This window comes from Microtus ochrogaster, chromosome 8 (assembly GCF_000317375.1).
Source record: "Microtus ochrogaster isolate Prairie Vole_2 chromosome 8, MicOch1.0, whole genome shotgun sequence".
Classification (NCBI taxonomy): domain Eukaryota; kingdom Metazoa; phylum Chordata; class Mammalia; order Rodentia; family Cricetidae; genus Microtus; species Microtus ochrogaster.
The window spans coordinates 11310293-11330931 of NC_022015.1; the positions used below are offsets into that span (position 1 = coordinate 11310293).

The following is a 20639-nucleotide window of genomic DNA, read 5'->3' on the forward strand; positions in this document are numbered from 1 at the left end:
CATGGTATAGCTTGAAAAGCACTATAGCACTCCTCTGGCCAACTAATCATTTGCAAGGACCCAGCACATAGAAGATGCTTCTGTTGACTGCCATAAGCCCAGTACCTAGCACATAGTGTGAGCTTCAGGAAAACCACTGAATGAAGGAACATCAGCTTGCATGGCTATTTCAAAAGCTTTGCCTCAAAGAGAAGGAAGTTGCTACGTCACAGACCACAAAGTTGACTCTCAGTGGAGTAATGAATCTGGCTGCTCTGACCCCAGTATCCAGATGCTAGATTTCCTCTCCCACCTCCCTAAAGGAGAAAGAGAATAGATAGAGAAGATGACAGCTCCAGTTTGCCTTACCTGAACCCAGGAGGACAGGACTGGTCCATTCACAAGCAGGTGCTTCTGATCAATATATATACACCTGCCCTTGGCAGGCACTCACTCCTCCAGTTATTCTCTGCCCCTGCTCCTTGCGATTGTTCCTGTGGGGGCAGAATTTTTCTTTCCTTTTGGCATAGTGTTCACCTTTTCCAAGCCATGAGACCGTGGTTGTTATTTTTCCCTAATAGTTAGAGACACAAAATTATTGACATTGAGGGTCACACCTGTTCCTGGAAATACAAGGTCTCTGTGTTTCAACTTTTGGCAGCAAGACATTCCTCAGTTAGATATTAACTGGCAAAGCAGTGCCAAGATGCTGGGCTTTTCCCTGGTCCTGGGCAAGGACGAGGTGGGACCCAAACCCAGGGTACCAAGCAGAAGACAGTATCTGAAAGGTGCCTGTGTTAGGATAAGAGGAGTACTGGCTTCGCAGTCTGGAATACACACCTGCTCTGAGGAACAGCCTCGGAGCAGCTCTCTTCTCCAGAGTTCAGATAGGAGCAGGAGAGTTGCTGAGAATGACATCAGGCCACAAGACCATCTGGATATCCTCTGTCAGACAGAAGGCTGAGATCCAAACAGTGGCAAAGATTCAGGCAAGAGAAAGGAGTTTGGGCTAGTGTCTACTCTTAAGTGTTAGCTAGCACTGTGTTTTCTCATTTCTAGATTTCGTGTTTTCTAGTCTGGGTGTCTGGCTGGTTCTGGGAAGGCAGATATTCCTGGGCTGGCTAGTTCCTGGAGATGCAGACATCTTGCTACAAGGAGCCTTTCCTATGTCCACCAACCATTCCAGAGCCACACTTGTCTCCTTGGTGGGGCTATCATGCAGGGCTACTATTCCTTGCTCTGCTCACCCCAGGAAGACAGCTGGGATTAGAAAACTAAATACAGCTGCTGTTTCCCAGAACTCACTGAAATTCAAGAAACCAACCTTTTTTAGACTTGCTTAGCCCACCCTCCTTTCCTACCTGAAGAAACCTCAGTAGGGTACTAGGAAAATAACTCAGTCACTAAAGTGTCTGTCAAACAAACAGAAGGACCTGTGTTCAATCCCCAAACACTCCCATAAAAAGCTGGGTATGAAGGTGTGCACTTATTTTAATCCCAGCACTGGGAGGCAGAGACGTGCAGATTCCTGAGACTTGCCGGAGGGCCAGTATAGCTTGTTTGATGAGTTCCAGTCCAGTGAGAGACCCAGTCTCAAAAACAAGATAGATAGGACCTGAAGAATGGCACCCAAGATTGACCTCTGGCCTTCACATGCTCACGTGCACATGTATGCACATTAGCACACCACACACACACACACACACACACACACACACACACGTGCATGCATGCGTGCACACACGCGCACAAAGAAAAAACAAAGACTTATGCACTCCTGACCCTTCTGCTCCCTTCCTTCCTGACTCCTCTGGTACTTCTGCACATACCTTCCTCCTCCATCCCCCTGGCCTCCATGACATACACGCCCCCTTACCTTAGGATCCATGAACATAACAAAAACCTTGTTGATGGCAGTGTCACCTTGCCAATGGCCTTGTCTTACTGTCATACTAAACCCCACATTTTAAGAGAAGAACCATTACTTTTATCCAATATAGATGGACCATTTTTGGTGTGTCTCCATCAGTCATTTTCTTGCTCATCCTACCTTCCTTAATCCTTGTCATCTCTTGCCAGTTATGTACACTAGATGACTTCCTGGCATCCTTCATGGATGCTGTTGGTTCCTCACCTTCTCGGGCTATCTGCATCTCTTCTCCTTGGAATGAAGACCACACCATTCACTTCTTGGGACGATCCCTCTCTCCTCTGGTACTCCAATATCTTCCCTTCTCTCCTTCATTTATCCTCTCCTCCCGTGTAGACTAACAACCTTCAGAGACACTTCTTTGATCCAACACTCGCCATGCCCTATTTTTCGAGACAAAATTTCTCAGAGGATGTGTATACTCTCTCCAGTTCACACTAGTGTGCTTTCTGAAGGGCCAACTCCACTGCAATTACTCCACACCACCGAAGACAACCATGCTGCCGGATGCAATCTCACTCCTCACTCAGTACATACTTGTTTTTGAAGGAGACTCGGTTCCCTTGAAATCTCTTCTCTTTTAACTCCCCAACACAGACAGGGCATGACAACTGTTGTTTACCAAGGTCTTCTCTTGGGCCAGACAATTTTTTCTTTTATTAAAAATAGATGTTTTTATTCACAATATACTTTGATTATGTATCCTCCCCTCCCCCCTACTCTTCCCAATTCCTCCTACTTATCATCCCATCTGGAAACACCCTATTTCCGTCTCTCATTCGTAAACAAACAGGCATCTAAGGAATGATAATAAAATAAATAAATAAATAAATAAATAGACAAATCAGAAAACAATGAAACAACTAACTAAATAAAAAAAGCCAAAGGAAAAGCAACAAGAAGTATATGTGGGTGCAACGACACACACATTCGCGTACTCAGGAATCCCATGAAACCCCGAACTTGAAACCATAATAAATATGCAAAGGACCTGTAAGGTAGGAAGGAAAAAAAAGCTCCCCAATGTAGCATTATAAAACAAAAAAACCTCAAAACGTATTGTTCAATTCATTTTGTGTTGGCCATCTAGAGGTGGGCATGGGAACCTACCCTTGAGTGGTTTGTTTCCAAAGTGAGACTCTCTCGGAGGAAACTTATTTTCATTTGCAAGTGGTCATCAATTAGAGACTTGCTTCTGCGTTAGAAATGGAGGTAGGTGTCTACTTCTACTTGAAATTCCAGAACACCATCTGGTGCAGACCCTGTGCATACTGCCACAGTCTCAGGAGTTCATATGTGCTCCCTCCCTGTGGCATCCAAAAGACCTTGATTCTTGAGTGTACTCCATCCCTTCCGGGTCTTATACTCTTTCTACCTCCTCTTCTTCAGGGTTTCCTGGGCCTAAGGGGAGGGATTTATTGGAGAAATCCCTTTTAGGGTCGTGTGTCCCAAGGTCTCACTTTCTGCATATTTTCTGACTGTGGATCTCTTTATTTGTTCCCATCTGCGGCAGGAGGAGGCTTTTCTGAGCCAGGCACTGAACTAGGTACAGCAGAATGTCATTAGGAGTCATTTTATTGCTAAGTCCTTTTAGTAGGACAGTGTTTGGGTTTCCCCTAGTCCTTCACCTATTAGGTCTCAGGTTCTTGCTCACCCAAGCACCACTGAGTATGGGTCCCATCTCATGCCTTAACTCAAATGAGATATTGGTTGGTTGCTCCCATAAGCTCTGTACCACTGTTGCACTCACGTATCTTGCAGGCCAGTTACTCTTGTAGGTTCAAGGGTTTGCAGCTGGTTTGGTATTTACCTTTCTCCTCCAGTGGCACACAGAGGACTTTCTAGGACCATGAACACTAGTCTATAGAGGAGAAGGCTCTTTGTATGCACCAGCTCAACGTCTCCATGTTCAGTGAGTTGTGCCAGTGTTGTCTTCAGCAACAGGGCCTTACGATCAGCTTGTGGAGAGACACCAAAAGTCTTGGCAATAGCCTGAAATGTTTGTAGGTGCCCATGGGACCCTTAGGGCCAACACCTGGATTTAGGCGTAACTCATTTCTGTCATTGGAAACTGCATTTGGTAACAAGAGATATCCAGACTCTGCTTTTATGTTGTCTTAATGAAATAGGAGAGAAGACAGAAGTTCGGAGAAATGGAGTCACTTCCCAAGGTTGCAGAGCTAGCTGATACTAACTGCAAACTAACACCCAAATTCTATTCAGATTTACCACTTCAGTCAACTTTATTTCCTGAGGGGTAAAGAGTATTCTCTGGTAATCCGTGGAAGGATCGTAGAGTGATAAGAGGTTCCAGTTTTTTTTGTAGGCTGGAATTGATGGTGGGTTTTGAAAAATTAAGCAGACAGGACAGAAGGGGTTCGGATGACAGGCAGACACATTGGGAAGGAACAGGAAATGAGCCGAGAGAAGCCATTTCCAACAGAGGGGTATCTGTGCCCCATCTCTCTGCTGTTTCTTCTCTCCCCACCTTTGAGACTCCAGGTGCACCTGTGGAATATGCAACAGCCTTGTTCTCCATCTCACTGGATGCCATGGGCTCTGAGCCATGTGATTTAGTCTCAGCAAGCCCCCATGGAACCCTCTTTTGACAGGCAGTCACATGGCTGTGAGGTGGAGGCAGGTGAGTCTTGTATCGTGTCATGAATACTAAAACATGTCCCTGTAGGGGCATCTGGCTCTACTGAGTTCCAGGGCCCCAGGCTGTTCTCTGCTTCACTTGGATGTGAATAAGTCAGATGTCGGGGGATGGGAACTGCTTCTAAGGGCCCAGAAACACAAATAGACTTAGCCTTGTGTGGTGAGTGGAAAGTATGAAGGCCCAGAGGGTTTTTAGAACACACAGTCCCTACAATACTACCCCTCACTTCTGCTCAGAAATCCCACTAGCCCCCAGTGAAATTAATCATATAAATAGCATGAATATGAAGGACTAAATAATGACCCACAAGTACACCCACATCCTCGTTGCCGGAACCCACGAATACTGCTTTGCAGAAGGAAAATTACTGTGTGGCTCTGATGACGTTAAGGAGAGGGAGATGGAGAGGGGACCCTAAAGGTTGGACGCCATCACAACAGTGCACAGAAGACGGATGCCAAGGAAATGAGACGTGAGGATGAAACATAAGCTCAGCGTAATTCCAGGGCAAGGCACAGGCAGTCCCCAGGAGGCTGCAAGACAAAGGCTTCTTCCAGAAGGCACCACCCCTGATGGAGTTTAACATTTAACCCCACGTTAAAAAAAATTGAGACAGTATCTTCCTAGCCAGTTCTGAATCATAAATCATAATCCCCCTGCATCTGCCTCCTAAGCACTGAAATTACAGGTGTGACCCATGAAATCAATATCTGATTTCTGGAGTCTTGAACCATTTGCGAATAAGTCCATGTTGTTTGAAGTCATTAAGTCTTTGTTAGAACAGTTAATGCAGAGAGACAAGCCTGGACTTGGGGACAGTGTCCTTACCTCTTCCCTTGGGGATAACTACGAAATGAGATATCTTCCAGAGAGAGGGGGCTACCTGATGATTCCATTTGCTCCAAGGACATTCACTAAGCATCTGCTATGCACCTTATGCAGAACACATCGCTGGCACTAAGAAAGCAGTATCTCTGTATTCATGAAACTGGTTGTGGAGGGGGTGGGAGCAGGCGTACATTGCGCAATCACTTGATGAAATAGCAAAGTGCTTTCAAATATATAGCTCAAGATAAACAATTAAAAAAGAAAGAAAAGAAAAGGGACGTTAAGGGGCCACCAAGGTGCTCAGGAGGCAAAGGTGTTTATTTGCAAGCCCAGTGATGTGAGTCTGCATCCTGAAGCCCACGTGAATATGACAGAATGGTTTCCACAGAGTTGTCCTCCGACGTCCACCACAGTCACACAATATCACATGCACCACACACGCATTACACAAATGTACACACAATAATAAAATAAAATCTACAGCAAAGTGCTTTCAAATGTTAGAGTCCTGGACATGGCAACATTTGAGTTAAGATCTAAATGATGAGCACGCAGCTGTGTGGAGATGGGGCAGGAGCAGGGGTCAGTATTCTGAGGGCAAGCACTTGGATAGAGGGAACAAACCCATGGGGAGAATTTGTTATGTTCAAAGAATATGCAAGAAGGGTGGATGATGCACAGAGACTGGAAGAACTGGGGAGAAACAGCGATCCGCAGGGCTAGACCTCCCCAGACTCTGCAGGAATAAAAGTTAAGGACAGAGATGGGGCCGAGACAGGCAACGCGGAGAGATATGGTGTTCGGACATATCTCTGCGTTTGTAGGACTATGAGGTGTGGCGGGAAGTGGAGAGAGGACATGTCGACCATCAGGAGAGACCAATTCTGAGTCTTCTGCTCTCAAACAATGGTGGGCTACCCTCAGCAATGCAGGGAAGTGGGCAGAGTCACACAGGAAGAACCGGGCGAGTCACATAAAAGGAAGCCGCTGGAGTCACACAGGAAGTATGTGGAGTCACATGGAGGGGAAATACGTAAAATCATGAGGCTCACCAAGTTTATAGTAGTAAGAGATAGGACCACAGGGGAGCATTCTGTCATGAGTGGGACACTTCCTGGCATGTAGACATTTAGAGACAAGCTTAGAACTGGATCTCTATGGTGAGAAATTGCAACCTCAGCCTATCAATGCACTTCTTTTGCAAGACTTAGCCAAACTCCTGAGGGCCCAACTGGGGGTGGGCATGAATAGTGATGAACCAGATGAGCTCTGTAAGAGATACAACTCTCAACAATCCTCAGACTGTGCCATTCTAACTGATAACCCATCTCTTTGTGCCTCTGTTTCCTCCTCTACAAGTGGGGACAGTGAAAATGGCCTCCAGTGATGGGGTTGAAGGGTGGGGGGTTGCTAGTCCTTACTCAGTATTGGCATCATGGTTCCCCTTGCAGCCCTGCCTGAATTCCAGGCCAAGTGACTCTTTCGGTTAGCACAAATCAGGAAAAAGAGGAAATGAACAAAGAAGATCCGAGACACTGGTGGCCTTTATTGCCTAGCCCCACCCACCCACCCACCCACCCTACCATGTGATATATGGCATTGTCAGAGTAGATTCATTCCGAAACTGACGTCAGGGCCTAGAATTAGGCTCCTTCCTTCCTGGCTTCTGAGAAGCTAAAGTTCTTCTTTGACTTCCCGTTTCCTCACCAGTTGAGACAATTGCTCCGGCTGAGCAGCCTTCTCAGCCTTCTCGGCTGTTTCCTTCCTTCCGGCTGGCTCTGCCGCCTTGCTTATGCTCCCCAGCACAGGCGACTCTTTCTCTTGCCTGTCTCTGGTTGCTTCCTCCAGCTTGAGCAACTGCTGCTCGGGCAACTTTTCTGTGAGCTGGGTCTCTGGCTCAGCTATCACTTCCTCCTCTACGGCTTCATTTTGTTCAATGGATAATAGCTGTTAGAGAGAGAAGGGGATGGAGAATGAAGAAATATGAGAGATCATTGTGGTGACAGCTGGTCAGGCTGTTCTCCATGAGCCCAGGAAGAGCCCTATGTAGCTGAAGTGTCCTCAGAGACACAGGGAAAGGACAGAGTGCCCAACCATGGTTGTGACCCCTTTGTCAGGGGGCACACCTCTTCTATGACAGGTGCAGATGTCCAGCCCCTAACTCCAGGATAAAACAGGTGACTTTGGCTTAGTTAATGGGATCTATGTCTAGCATACATGTTGCAGCTACTGAAAAAGGGATCTTATCTTTCTAAACGGGGAGGAGGTAATAGTTATCATCGATGGGGAAGTGACTGCTTGAGCAAGCTGCCAAGACGGAAGAAAACATGTGGGAAAACAGAACGCAGAGAAGAGCTTCTGAGTCTGTCTGTGCCAAATGTTCTACCAGGTAAATGGAATAAACACCCCTTGCTGCTGAAGCAGGTGAGGAGTGTCTGATATTAGCAACAAAAAAAGCATCCTAACTGGTTCAGACGGCACCTTCTAGCACATTGTGGCATGGTTAGGAGAGAGGGGAAACTGTGGTCACATCCATCAGGACAGCAATGCCGGAGAGCAGACTCCCATCATCTCAGGAAGTGACGAGCAGGCTGTTTGGAAGGCTGGATGTTACTTCGGAGTCTGTTTTTTAATGACTGCCATTTCTACGTCCTTGTGACAAGTTCCCTTAAGATAGCAGTGAGCTCTCTAAAATGGTTGTCTGCGCAGCCTTAAACCATCTCCAGAGAGAATGAAATAACTGATAGAATCGAGGCTTAAGTTTTATATGGGCCTTGGCTTCCTGGTACTTGTGTGTGGGAGGGAAGACCCAGCCTGCAGTCCTGCCCCTTACCTCATCCTCTTCCTCAATCCTAATCCTGACATGGTGTTCCAGGAAGTCACAGAAGCCCTTCATACTGTGTTCTCCTTTATACGGGACAGCCTAGGAAGACAAGAAAGCAGGATTGAGATGGGAGCCTCTTCCTGTAAATTGCTCCTAAAGTGTTACCAAAAAAAAAAAAGAAAAGAAAGAAAGAAAGAAAGAAAGAAAGAAAGGAAGGAAGAAAGCAAGAAAGCAAGAAAGCAAGCAAGAAAGCAAGCAAGCAAGCAAGAAAGAAAGAAAGAAAGAAAGAAAGAAAGAAAGAAAGAAAGAATGAAAGAAACTCGGGATCAAATTCCCAACAATCTGGACAATCCCCCCTCCCCCCAAAAAAACGCCTTAGCCTCTGTGAGCCTCCTTTACCATGACTCTAAGATAAGGATAAAAACTCTTTCGCCAGAGGACGTGAGGGATGGACCATATATGAGCAATGAAGCCACATTTTATCCGTCTAACCCTTGGCTGTTTTCTTACCAGTGTGGTCTGCTTACTGAACTTATGACTCAGTTTCCTCACATGGTGTTCATTTCAGGAGCTTCTCCACAGGGTTGTTGGATTAAATGAGCTAATACAGGAAATGTGCTTAAAGTAGTGTTTGGTTTGTGCTAAGTACCACGTGCATTTGCTCTTACGAGTAGCTGGTATTAGTAGCCTTCTAACAATAACAAGAAGAGTAGCTGTTATCTTATGCAGCACCTACTGCATGGTCAGCGTTCATTCATAATAGTTTCTTTTCCTTTGTGGCTCTTTAAGAGAACTTAAAAAAGTTCTCCCTACCCACTGGTTGTTTAAGCTTTTTACTGTGTAACTTAGGATTGGTAACAGCCTCATCCTATCAATCTAAACTCAATTTCTACAGTTTCTCTACATGTAATGTCTGCACTGGGATGGCATCTCATGATGCTCTGGTCATTCTGCCTGCCTCATTGCTCATGTTACACATCCTACTTATAGAGTTCATGTTCTCTCCTCTAAGTCTTCACCATTCTCCAGGGTTCCAAGTCTGTATGAAGCCTTTAGCCATATCTTCCCTCCAGACTCTGCTTCCCAACTGCATACGTAGGTAGACCCATGTCGCCATGATTTTGCCTCCCACTCATCCACTCTTGTCCAGAGCAAGGATCTTGGCTCATGCTCCTTTGATTGATACCCTTCCGCATCAATATAGAGTATGTTCCACCAGTCCTGGTGATGGTTGCACAAGAACCAGAATTCCCAGGTACAAAGAGGATTGTTGGTGTCTGGCACACATGCTTTAATCTGGTAGCATTTCACCCCAATATTCCTATTGAGAGGTTCTTACTTTATTCTCTGTAGCTTGTGGAGAGCTCAGCCTCAATACTAGAGGAAACTTATCACTGTCCAATGAAAACATTCATATCCATTTGACACAGTGATCAGTCAACAATGAGCAATGGACTCAAGTTGTGTGCAACTATAAAGTCTTAGAACTTGAGTGGAAGAAGCTGGGAAATACTCTAAACTTGAACATGGGAGCATACTAGGGTCTGGAGCTGAGAATATTCAGTAGAGGGCCGAGCTGGAGAGAAACTGAGTTCCTGGTGGTGACAATATTTTCAATTATGTGTTCCCAAGAGCCCCTCACCTCTTGTGAGTCGGTGGGGAAAAGCCTGAAGAATGGATACTGATCTGGGTCCGCCAGCTCAATGTCATTTGCTGTTATGTCAATCTTGGCAATGACAACAGTGGAGTGGTTCTGATATTTTATACCCAACTCTTCTAGCAGCGGTAACAGTGCCTTGCACTTCTCAGACCAGGGTGCATCTGGAAAAGAAGGGTCTTGCTCAGCTCCCTCTGTCCAGGGCTCCGGAAGCTGATGCCACACATCACCATGGTGTTCTTCTCACCACGCATCTACTCAGTGAGCCACACACCCTTTCACTCTCACCAGAGGTTATTCGTATATTCGTACAGCTCAGTGTATAATCACTGTTAAGTAAACCAGAATAAAAATTAGCCTAGTCCTATTCCTTTTGGACACTAACATTTTCCATGTGTTAATATGTTCTTTAAAAACAATAACAACAAAAATAACCTTCCTTTTTAACATAGTGTTCCACTCCAGTTGAAGAGAAAAACAGGGAAAATATTTATGCTGCTGTTATGTCTGAAAGAGAATGTGTGTGTTTATAGCACAGAAGTTAAGCACTTGATCAAGGTCATCCAGAAAATTAAGCAAAGGAAATAGGACTTGAAGACAGGTCAAGTGGGCTTGATTAGACTACAAATATGCTTGATTAGACTACAAATATGGCATAGCATGTTATATAATGTACATTAATACATAACAATATAATATGCCTTTCAGTCCCTGTGAAGAGAACATGCCCAAAAAACTGAACCGGTATGCGCCAAAATTATGACAACTACCCTTGGTGGGGATACTGGCCTTCCTTGTGGAAAGTTCCTTGAGCCTTGAGGGGTCAGACAGCTGGCCCCAGGGAAAGCCAGACCTTACTGGTTTGCCCTCGTCTGAAGCTCAGAACTCAAGAGTTTTGCTCTGTGGGAGAAATGGCCTCAGATGCCCTGACATTACACTTTCTCAAGCCCATCTATCCACTTACCAACCAAGTGTCCCTGTGATCAAATCTCCTGTCTACAGCACCAAGAGACCCCCTGGAGCCTGATGAGCCCTGGGTAGGAACATGGGGGATAATGGCTGAAACCTCAGGGTGCAATCCCACAGCCCTACTTCCAAGAAAATGAGGCTAGTCTTATTTTTTATCAGAAGCAAATGAGTGTTCTCAGAACTCTGTGTGTCGGGTAAGTACAGAAAGGCTGCCCCAGCTCCGTGATGAAAGGGAGCAGATTGCTGTGACTCAGCTGGGCAGCTCTCAGAAGCACCATCAGCCCACAAGTGTCTGCTTCACAGAGGCTGAGATAGGAGGCAGGATGGAATCAGCACAGAGGCGACTTCACTCGGAGTCTTAGTACTTACTGTGTGACCTTGACCTGTGTCGTGAAGGAAGCAACTGTGCCTTCCTCACAGCCTTGCTGTCACAGACCATGAGACACACCTAAGCCCAGCTCAGTGTACAAGCTCACTAAAAGTACCTTTGCCTGCCTGAAGTAGCTTTGGAGTCGCCTTTTCCTCTGTCTCATAGAGAGAAGGTTCTAGGCTTGGGGGGCTGGCATACAAACTAGGGATGACTAGAAAGGGCCATAGTCCTTGGACAAGCAGTGGGGATAATTATAATGGCAGAAACGTCAGTCACCGTTTGTGACGTGCCTGCAACATGCCATGCACTATTCAAAGTCCTTGAGATGAAACATTCCTGCCCATACCTCACAGGGGCCATCGGATGAATCATATAAGACCCAAAGCAGGGGATTCTGGGTGATAGCATGGATGGAGGTGCTGGAGCCAAAATGAAAATGCTCAAATGTCATTTCTAGAACTTAGTGGGTGTTCTAGAAACTGGGAATGTTTCTTCCCTGAGATTCTGTTGAGTTATCCGTACATGGGAGGCATAATAGGAGCTGCTTTCAGGAGAGTATGGTGGGGAATTTTATGGTATAGGTATACAATGACTCAAGCCTGAGTTCTAACATATTGGTGCATCCAACAAAACCATGTTAGCTGACAGTGTTACTGTTACAAACTGTCATAGGAATGGATTCTGTGAAAAGCATTCATACATACTGAGAATTAATTCGGGGCACCAAGTTGCCTGTGTCTTGATCTAATCTTTTTAAGAGAAGGGGGATACTTCTCAGCACGGTTTAAGAGTTTGTGGGTTTGGAGACAGCACCACCCAAGAATTCAGAAGCAATTACTGGAAAAGTAATAGTGGGGCCCTTAGCCTCTCATTGTCTCCATGGAGATACTTACAGAACATCACAAACACGTCCTTCTCCTTATCCAAGACAACCACATTGAAGTTCTTCCCCACAAGCCTCTTCACTGGCCCCTGGTCCCAATATTTTGGAATATCTTCACTGGATTTGTGTTTCTAGGAAGCAAATTCAAGAGATCTCACACTCTCCACTCCAGAAAAGAACAAGCAAATGGGGTTTCCCCGCCCCTGCTTACAAACAACGAAAGGGAAAGAAAGGTTTTGTCTTGAAAGGTTTGAAATGCAGAGATAGTCACAAACTCAATGTCAACTCTGCATTGTCTAGAGCAGACAGGGGTCAGATAGCTGGGGGTCAGGGAGGTCCTCTTCTCCGACATTACTATAGAAGTAGTAGAGAACTTAAACACGTGCAATAGGACCCGGGTTTTGGCCTGGGGGTATAAATACCTTCTATACCTTTAGGGTGTAAAAAAAGCAGAACTTAGAGAGACGAGGAAGTGACCAGGGTGATGCGCTGTAGAACCCAAGTTCGTGGAGAAGGCACCAGAGAGACTGAACCAGCCTCCAAAGATTGAAGGCCATGGGGCAGGTGAGGCTCTTTATTTATTTTTTATTTTATATAACTTAAAGATTATTTTATTTAACCACGTATAAACATCATCATTTCAACATGTAGTTAGTGGCAAATGGTAAAATAAAATGTTTTGCAGTTTTCTTTATTTTAATTTTTTTCTCCCCCTTTTTTATTGTTTTTTATTGAGCTATATATATTTCTTCACTCCCTCCCTTCCTTCCTGCTCCCCTTCTACCCTCTCCCATGATCCCCACACTCCCAATTTACTCAGGAAATCTTGTCTTTTTCTGCTTCCTATTTAGATCCGTGTATGTCTTCCTTAGGGTCCTCTTTGTTGTCTAGGTTCTCTGTGAATTGTAGGCTGGTGTTCTTTGCTTTATGTCTAAAAACACTTTTGAGTGAGTATATATTATATTTGTCTTTCTGGGTCTGGGTTACTTCACTCAATATAATGTTTTCTAGATCCATTCATTTGTCCGCAAATTTCAAGAAGTCATTGTTTTTTTTTTCCCCATAGTGTAGTACTCCATTGTGTAAATGTACCACATTTTCCTTATCCATTCTTTGGTCAAGGAGCATTTAGGTTGTTTCCAGGTTTTGGCTATGACAAATAATGTTGCTATAAACATAGCTGAGCACATGTCCTTGTGATATGATTGGGCATCCTTTGGGTATATACCTAAAAGTGATATATTGCTGGGTCTTGAGGAGAGTTTTTTCCTGATTTTCTCAGAAATTGCCATACTGATTTCCAAAGTGGCTGTACCAGTATGCACTCCCACCAGCAATGGAGGAGTGTTCCCTTTGGAGGGTGAGGCTCTTTAGCAGTGTGAAGTGAACTAAGAAGAGAAGGTTGAAATGAGACCTTTGGAGGAACTTGCAGCTGTAGATAAGGAGCACTTGAGCAGAGGGCTGGGATGGAGGGTGCATACCAATCCATGGAGAGCAGAGCTAAGCATGCTGGACGTTAATGCCTAGGAATGATGGCAAAGCAGCATGGGGGTACCCTGCACTGAGGAGTTCGCATCCTCAGAGGGAGCAAGGGAGATGGTCAGAGGATGACAGCAAGGGATAAAAGGAAGTGGTCTGATGCCAAAAGCATGAAAGACAAAAAAATGTTAGGTTTTAGACGCTAGAAGGAGAAATGGTTTGGAAGTACCAGGAAGGACACCAGCTTTTCCCTTTGACCTCACAATCATGTGAGTCAGGGAAGACCTTCCTTCCCACTGAGAAGGCTATAGAAAAGGAGAGGTCCCTATGGAAATAGATGGAAGGGAAGGGAAGCAGCCAGAGCTAAGGTCTCCATAGATGCAGAGCTACCAGAGGACTCTCTGTGCACTCCTGTCATTATCCGAAACACGTCTGCAGGATTCTCCACTTACTCTCAAAGATATTTCGGTTTCTACAATAAACACTGTTAGGCATCAAGAGGGCTTGCAGGTAACTTCCTGAACTGACCCTTTCAGCAGCATGGACGGTATCTTTCCACCCAACACAACCTAAAGGTCTCTGAAGCTCTTGCGGCTAAATCCTGGCTGCTATTTTCCATCGCCTTCCCCTCTAACCCTAGGTCAAGTGGGCTTTCTGAGAAGAGGCTGTAGGAAGGACTAAAGCCTCCTTCAGAAGACAAGTCAGTTTCTAGACCATCTCAACTTCTTTTCTTCTTCTATCATGAACTTCTATTTTCTTTATGACTAAAGAACTGGTTATGAGTTTCCAGTCTCAGAAAAAGCCACAAGCTTCACTGATTGAAGGTGAAAAATGGAGAGACTGGGCCACACTGAGCCTTAGGATGGTCTTTGTTTTGTCTCTCCAGAATGAGATGAAACCAGCAAAATTCTAAAGAGGTCCTGAGGTTCTAAACACGACCTACCTGAGAGCAAACTTACCTTGGCAGTTTTGCTGAGGAAGCTCTGGCAGAATTTCTTGAGGCTTTCAAAGGTTATGTCGTCTGTGGGCATTTTGTATCTGGTATCAGAGCTTATGTTCAGAATTTGAACAGATGGGACATTGACTGTTGCGATCCGGAAGTACTCGAAGACACGTTTGTTTTTGGGTTCATCCGCATTCACAAGGATAAAAAGAATCTGCCAAATCAAGCAAAACCTCTTGCAGCTCCAGACCCCTCATCAAGGGAAAGGAGCCACTGAGAAGCAAGGAGCTGATGAAACTCAAATAGCAAGGCCTAGGGAGTGCCTCCAGGGAGACTCACTCCCACACTCAGGAGCAGACATGCAACCCCTCCCCCAGGCTGGTTTCTGTGCCATGCATAATCCACCCAGCTTCAGAACTGAGCAAGTCCTGAGTTTCATCCTTGTCCCATGCTTTGGTTTCCTTGTCTGTCAAAAGGTGATTATAATCATATTTGCTGTAGAGGATTGCTTTAAGAATATATGCAAAAAGACACTGGGAGAAACAATTAATAAGTGGGACCTCCTGAAACTGAGATGCTTCTGTAAAGCAAAGGACACAGTTAACAAGACAAAATGGCAGCCTACAGAATGGGAAAAGATCTTCACCAACCACACAACAGACAGAGGGCTAATCTCCAAAATATACAAAGAACTCAAGAAATTGGTCACAAAAGAACAAATAATCCAATTTTAAAAATGAGGTACAGACCTAAACAGAGGACTCTCAACAGAGAAATGACTAAAAGACACTTAAGAAAATGCTCAACATCCTTAGCCTGGTGCATTTATACAATGGAGTACTACACAGCAGAAAAAATAACAACATCTTGAAATTTGCAGGCAAATGGATGGATCTAGAAAACATCATATTGAGTCAGGTAACCCAGACACAGAAAGACACTTATCACATGTATCCACTCATAAGAGGCTTTTAGACATAAAACAAAGAAAACCAGCCAACAATTCACAATCCTAGAGAACCTAGATAACAAAGAGAGACATACATGGATCTACATGGGAAGTAGAAAAAAACCAAGATCTACTGAGTAAACTGGGAGCATGGGGACCTTGGGAGAGGGTTGAAGGGGAGGGGAGAGGAAAGAAGAGGAGCAGAGAAAAATGTAGAGCCCAATAAAATCAATAGAAGGAAGAATGTGTGCAAAGGCCTGGTTTGAGGATTGGCAGTGCAAGAATGCTTTCCACATGTGAGTTCAAATTTGCTCTACAAGGGAAACCCATGCCCCATTATCCACATGTTCACACAACAAATATTCACATTTAACTGGACACTGGGGACATGGTACTGTACAAGGAAGACAGAATATCTGCCCTGTGGAACTCACATTCTAGTGGAGGAATTGGATAGGAAGTATATTAGATGACGATAAATAAGGATCCGGGCAACCGTGCAGATGAGGTGAGGCATGGGCTCAGTATGTTAGGGGCCTGGAGAAGAAGCTGGTTTAGCACACAGAACAGGAAACAGTAATCCAGCAAGTAGAAAGGCAATGCAAAGAAAAGCTCCAGTAGGAAAAGGAGCATGGAGAATAGAAGGTTCTGGAAAGGAAAGACATCAGCAGCATGATAGAGAGCATCATGGGAGATGAAATCAGACACTATAAAATTGACGCGTGAGATTAGAAGTCCAATAAGAAGTTTGGGTCTAGTTTGGTCAGAATAAAGTGGTGCCAAGCCAGAGAGTGTCGTGGTGGAAATTTTCAATAGTAGATCTAGCTGCAGAAAAGGAGCAAGGGTGGGCACAAAGAGATGAGTTCGAGGCTTCTGCAGGCACCTGCGGTCACATACTTTCAGATCGTTCATCCAGCCAAAGGTTTGCCCACAAAAGAAAATGTGCCAGCCTTCTGGATGCTAGAGAAACTACAAAACATAGAAAAGATGGTTAAGCCATCTTGAACATACCCAACACGTACCAGTTATTTCTATACCCTATAGGATAAAGTTCAGCAGGATAGTATCAGCCAAATTCTATTTGTAGCTCAGTAATGACATCTGGGATGCTCTCTGACTGTGGCAACAGGAATTTTGAACTTCATCTCCTGATCTGTCCCAAAGTAAATTCCAGATGCATTAAAGGTTATTGAAAAATGAGAAAATACAGTTGTGAGCCAACAAGGTAGCTCAGCAGACAAAGATGCCCGCTGCCAAACCTGATATCGGAGCTCCGTTTCCAGGACCCACATGGTAGAAAGAGAGAACAGACTCCCGACAGCTGTCCTCTGGCCTCCACACACATGTTGTGGAATGCATAAGCACACATACATACATACACTAACAATGTTTTTTAATTAAATATGGTTAAGTCATGACAATTGTTGCTTGTGAGCCATCAGGTCACAGTCACGTTAAATATCTGAAAGTGTAACACTGAAAAACAGCAAGATAGATTAATATTTGCAAGAGGTATTTGCGATTGGAAGAATCTTTCTGAAAACTAGTGTCTTGGTACTAATGTGTTTATGCTTCAGTCTTTACTCCATGTTTACACGTCAACATTACCATTTCATTTAATTTCAGAATAACTTCTAATGAAGAAAATGTCTTTCAGAGTCCAGATGCTAGTAAGTGCATTACACATAGACATAGGACGTAGGAGGCAAGTTTTTACCCATGGTGCTGATGATCCCAATTACAAGCACCAGGAAGTGTATTTTAGCCATTGCTTTTGTGTGTGAACTTTCTAGATTAAAGTCAGAGTCTGTGTAGAACATAGACTTTAAAGGAAGTCTTTAACTTTTAACATATTAAGAAGAGTAAAAGACCATAGGCTTGGCTCCCTGCAGAGGAAAAATGGAACAGACTCGTGTAAAATAAAATAGCAAACGTTACATATCCTTGGCATGTAACTGATGAAATAGACATATGCGAAATAAATGCAAATCATTCCTGAATTAATTTATAGTGATGAGAAAAGACAACCACCCCCAGAGTCTGCTGCTCTTGTGTGCCCATCAAAGAGCCCCCAACAACAACGGGTTGACCTACAAACCTTGTTCTGGAATTCCTTCGAAACCAGTCTGTAATGCCGAATTATGATGCTGTATGGCTCTGAGTTTTTGGAGATAAAGAGCAACATGTGATTCGAGATGCTGAGTTCATAAATCAGATCCTTATTCTGAAATGGCAAGGAAAGCATGTCACTCAAAGTGCACACAAGAGGCCCATAGGCCTCCCAGGACCGCTTTGCCCACTGACCTCAGGGTTGAATTCAATCACAGAGCCTGTAAGCTGCTGTTTCACGACCTGATTGAGATAGTCTTTGTTGGTATTGTCGTTAATGAGCTCTTGACGTTTCACTACTTTTCCCTTGAGCCAAAGGAAAAGCATGTTAGAGGGCAGTGGCTTTCATAATACACACACCTAACAGGTGCAAACATCACTCCCCGCCCCACACACACCTGGGGTGAAGCCAAACATAAGGATGTTGGCAGGTATAACAGATAACCCAAGAACTTAACAGATAAGAACCCTGAACAAATCAGTCTGTGGGTCAGATGTGGATAGGAGAAAAGGAATCTGATGACAACAACCCTAGCTATTGTACTCTGAAATCCACCAAAATGTGTGAATCAAGTTTGAACACTGTGCCACACCGCCACCAAACAATGGCTGAAGGCAAACCCAAATTGAGGAGTTTCTGAGAGGCACCTTGAATCGGAGGTGATCTATCAGCCTTCCTAACTCCATGACTGTGGGCTGAAGGCTCTCTGAGTCCCTCATCCCTATGCTTTTTCCCTAATGAATAGGTGGCATATCTAATCCTGCTATGTTAGCCACTTCCCAGAAGGATCTGGATAAACATTGCAGTAATATGATTGTTTACAGTCTAAGTATTCCATTTCCATATTATTTTCATCTCCACCACTCCCAACTTCGTACAAGCTTCTCAGCTAGACTCTTGAAGCGTTCCCCTCACCAACCTCTACACACACACACACACACACCATCCCACATCAGCTAGCCTGATGTCAGAATACAAATCTGACTCTTCTTTTCGTTTTTCTTGCTTCCAAGTTGTTCTCTTCATAAAGTTCCATCTCTTTATTGGTTAGAGCAGCAGCCTCAAAATACTAATTAGAGAGTGTGCTGTGCCCGCCACAGTTGTAAACATACTCTACACAGTTTATTCAGCCCTCACAGAATCTCCCAAACTATGCGTTAACATCAACCTCCCACTTTCCCCTTCTTTTTCTTCCTTTCTTTGCTGTCCTCACATCTCTCCCACTTCCCACACGAGGAGGCACAGGGAGGAGAAATAGCCCACCCAAGATTACTAAGTAAGGAATGAAATCCGGAGTTAGGTAGACAGCGCTAGGATTGAGTGCCGAGCTTCACATGCACTGTGGAATAACCCTCGTGTACACTGTATAGACTATGCCCAAATGGGTATAGTAAAATGCTTACTAGCTAGTAGCCAGGCAGGAAGTATAGGCCGGGCAACCAAACTAAGGGTGATGGGAAGGAGAAGGGAGGAGGAAGGAGACACCAGGCAGATGCAGAGGGAGCAGGAGATGAACGTCTCAGACTAATAAAGGTACCACCACATGGCAGAGTGTAAATAAGGAATATGGGTTAACTTAAAATGTAAGAACTAGTTAGGAATAAGCCTGAGCTATTAGTCAAGCATTTATAATTTACATTCAGTTAGTTATTTAGGACTGGGCGGTCAGGACAAGAAACTTCTGTTGTTGATGTACTCTACCATTGAACTGCACCCCAACCCCAAAGCCAGGATTTACAAAGGGGCAGACTAACCATAGTGTTTATATTATTAGCTGTTTAAGATATACCTTCCTATAACATCATATGGACTCAGGAGGCTGTGTGTGTGTGTGTGCGTGTGCGTGTGTGTCTGTGTGTATGTGTGTGTGTGTGTGTCACAACAACGGAAGAAAAAGAGGCTAAGGGTTTGAGAAAGAACAAGAGTACAGGAAGGGGTTGGAGGAAAAGAAAGGGATGAATTGTGTAATTGTAATTTCAAAAATAACAACATTAATAAAATAAATAATAAAATTAGTAAATAAAATATACCTCTCTGCTTATAGGTATGGCAAAGAAAGTATATATCATAGATATAAAAATATCTGGAATATATTTTCCATAATTCCTATTTGGCTTTTGATTTTGTGATTGGCTTATTCTGCAGGACTTTAGATATGTAGACAGAACACATTTAATAGAAATTTAATAGGGTTTCTCCACATTTTGTGGAGGGACTACCCAAATTCCTTGTATAGGAAACAAACTTGGGTCTGGAGAGATGGTTCTGTGGTTAAAAACATTGACTGCTCTTCCAAACAATCTGGGTTCTATTCCCAGCACCCATATGGTAACTCACAACCTATAACTCCACTTCCAGGAGATACAATACCTTCTTCTGGCCTCCAAGATGCTCAGATACATATAGGCAAAACACCCTATTTTACACTTATGTAAAATAAAATTAAAACAACAAAACAAAGCAAACTATCCTATATCATCATATGAAACATGACTACATGACTTCATGAGCTACAGCTTCGAATCAGGGTCACACGGAATTTAATTATATGTAAGATCTGCTGCCTGACTACAGTTTAATTGTTTTCCCTACCTGGTTATTCTTAACATCTTATTTTTAATAACACTATTTCCTCTTCTGGCTTCATGTATTAGAGTTCAATATGTATTTGGATCTCTTCCTGACTCCATGTTGTCTCATTCAAAGGACAGATTGCTTTATACTCCATCTTAAAACCTTTTTAATGAGTTATATGGGCCGAAGAGAAAAATAATGCAAGACTGAGTGTCCCTCTGAAGGTTGTGTTGATCTGAGTATCACTCCACATATCAAGTGTGGCCTCAATAAGGAACTAAGCTCATCTGTAAGTAAAGAGCCTATTGTACAGATGTTCCTCTGTGTGGGAGACAGCAAGACATGACTAGAAGGCCTACATGTGAATATTAGGATTGGCTATGAGGGAGTCTTGGGAAAATGGGAGATTTTAGAATGAAACCTAGAGTTTCTGGCTTCTTCCACTAAATGAGGGGATGGTGACACTCTTTGCTATGACTCTCCAA

The 20639-nt window shown here is 44.1% G+C and overlaps 1 protein-coding gene across 1 annotated transcript in view; it reads right to left on the minus strand.

The window, feature by feature from the left end:
• Positions 1–7070: 7070 nt before the first annotated feature.
• The window catches only part of Pdilt (protein disulfide isomerase like, testis expressed), a 26120-nt gene continuing 12551 nt past the window's right edge, over positions 7071–20639 (minus strand). Inside the window, exons 5-11 of the mRNA XM_013347671.1 lie at positions 17775–17885; positions 17569–17694; positions 14538–14735; positions 12110–12230; positions 9863–10041; positions 8230–8319; positions 7071–7343 (exon numbers count right to left, since the gene is read on the minus strand). Coding sequence (XP_013203125.1) covers positions 7071–7343; positions 8230–8319; positions 9863–10041; positions 12110–12230; positions 14538–14735; positions 17569–17694; positions 17775–17885 — 1098 coding nt within the window. The remainder of the gene's footprint in view (positions 7344–8229; positions 8320–9862; positions 10042–12109; positions 12231–14537; positions 14736–17568; positions 17695–17774; positions 17886–20639) is intronic.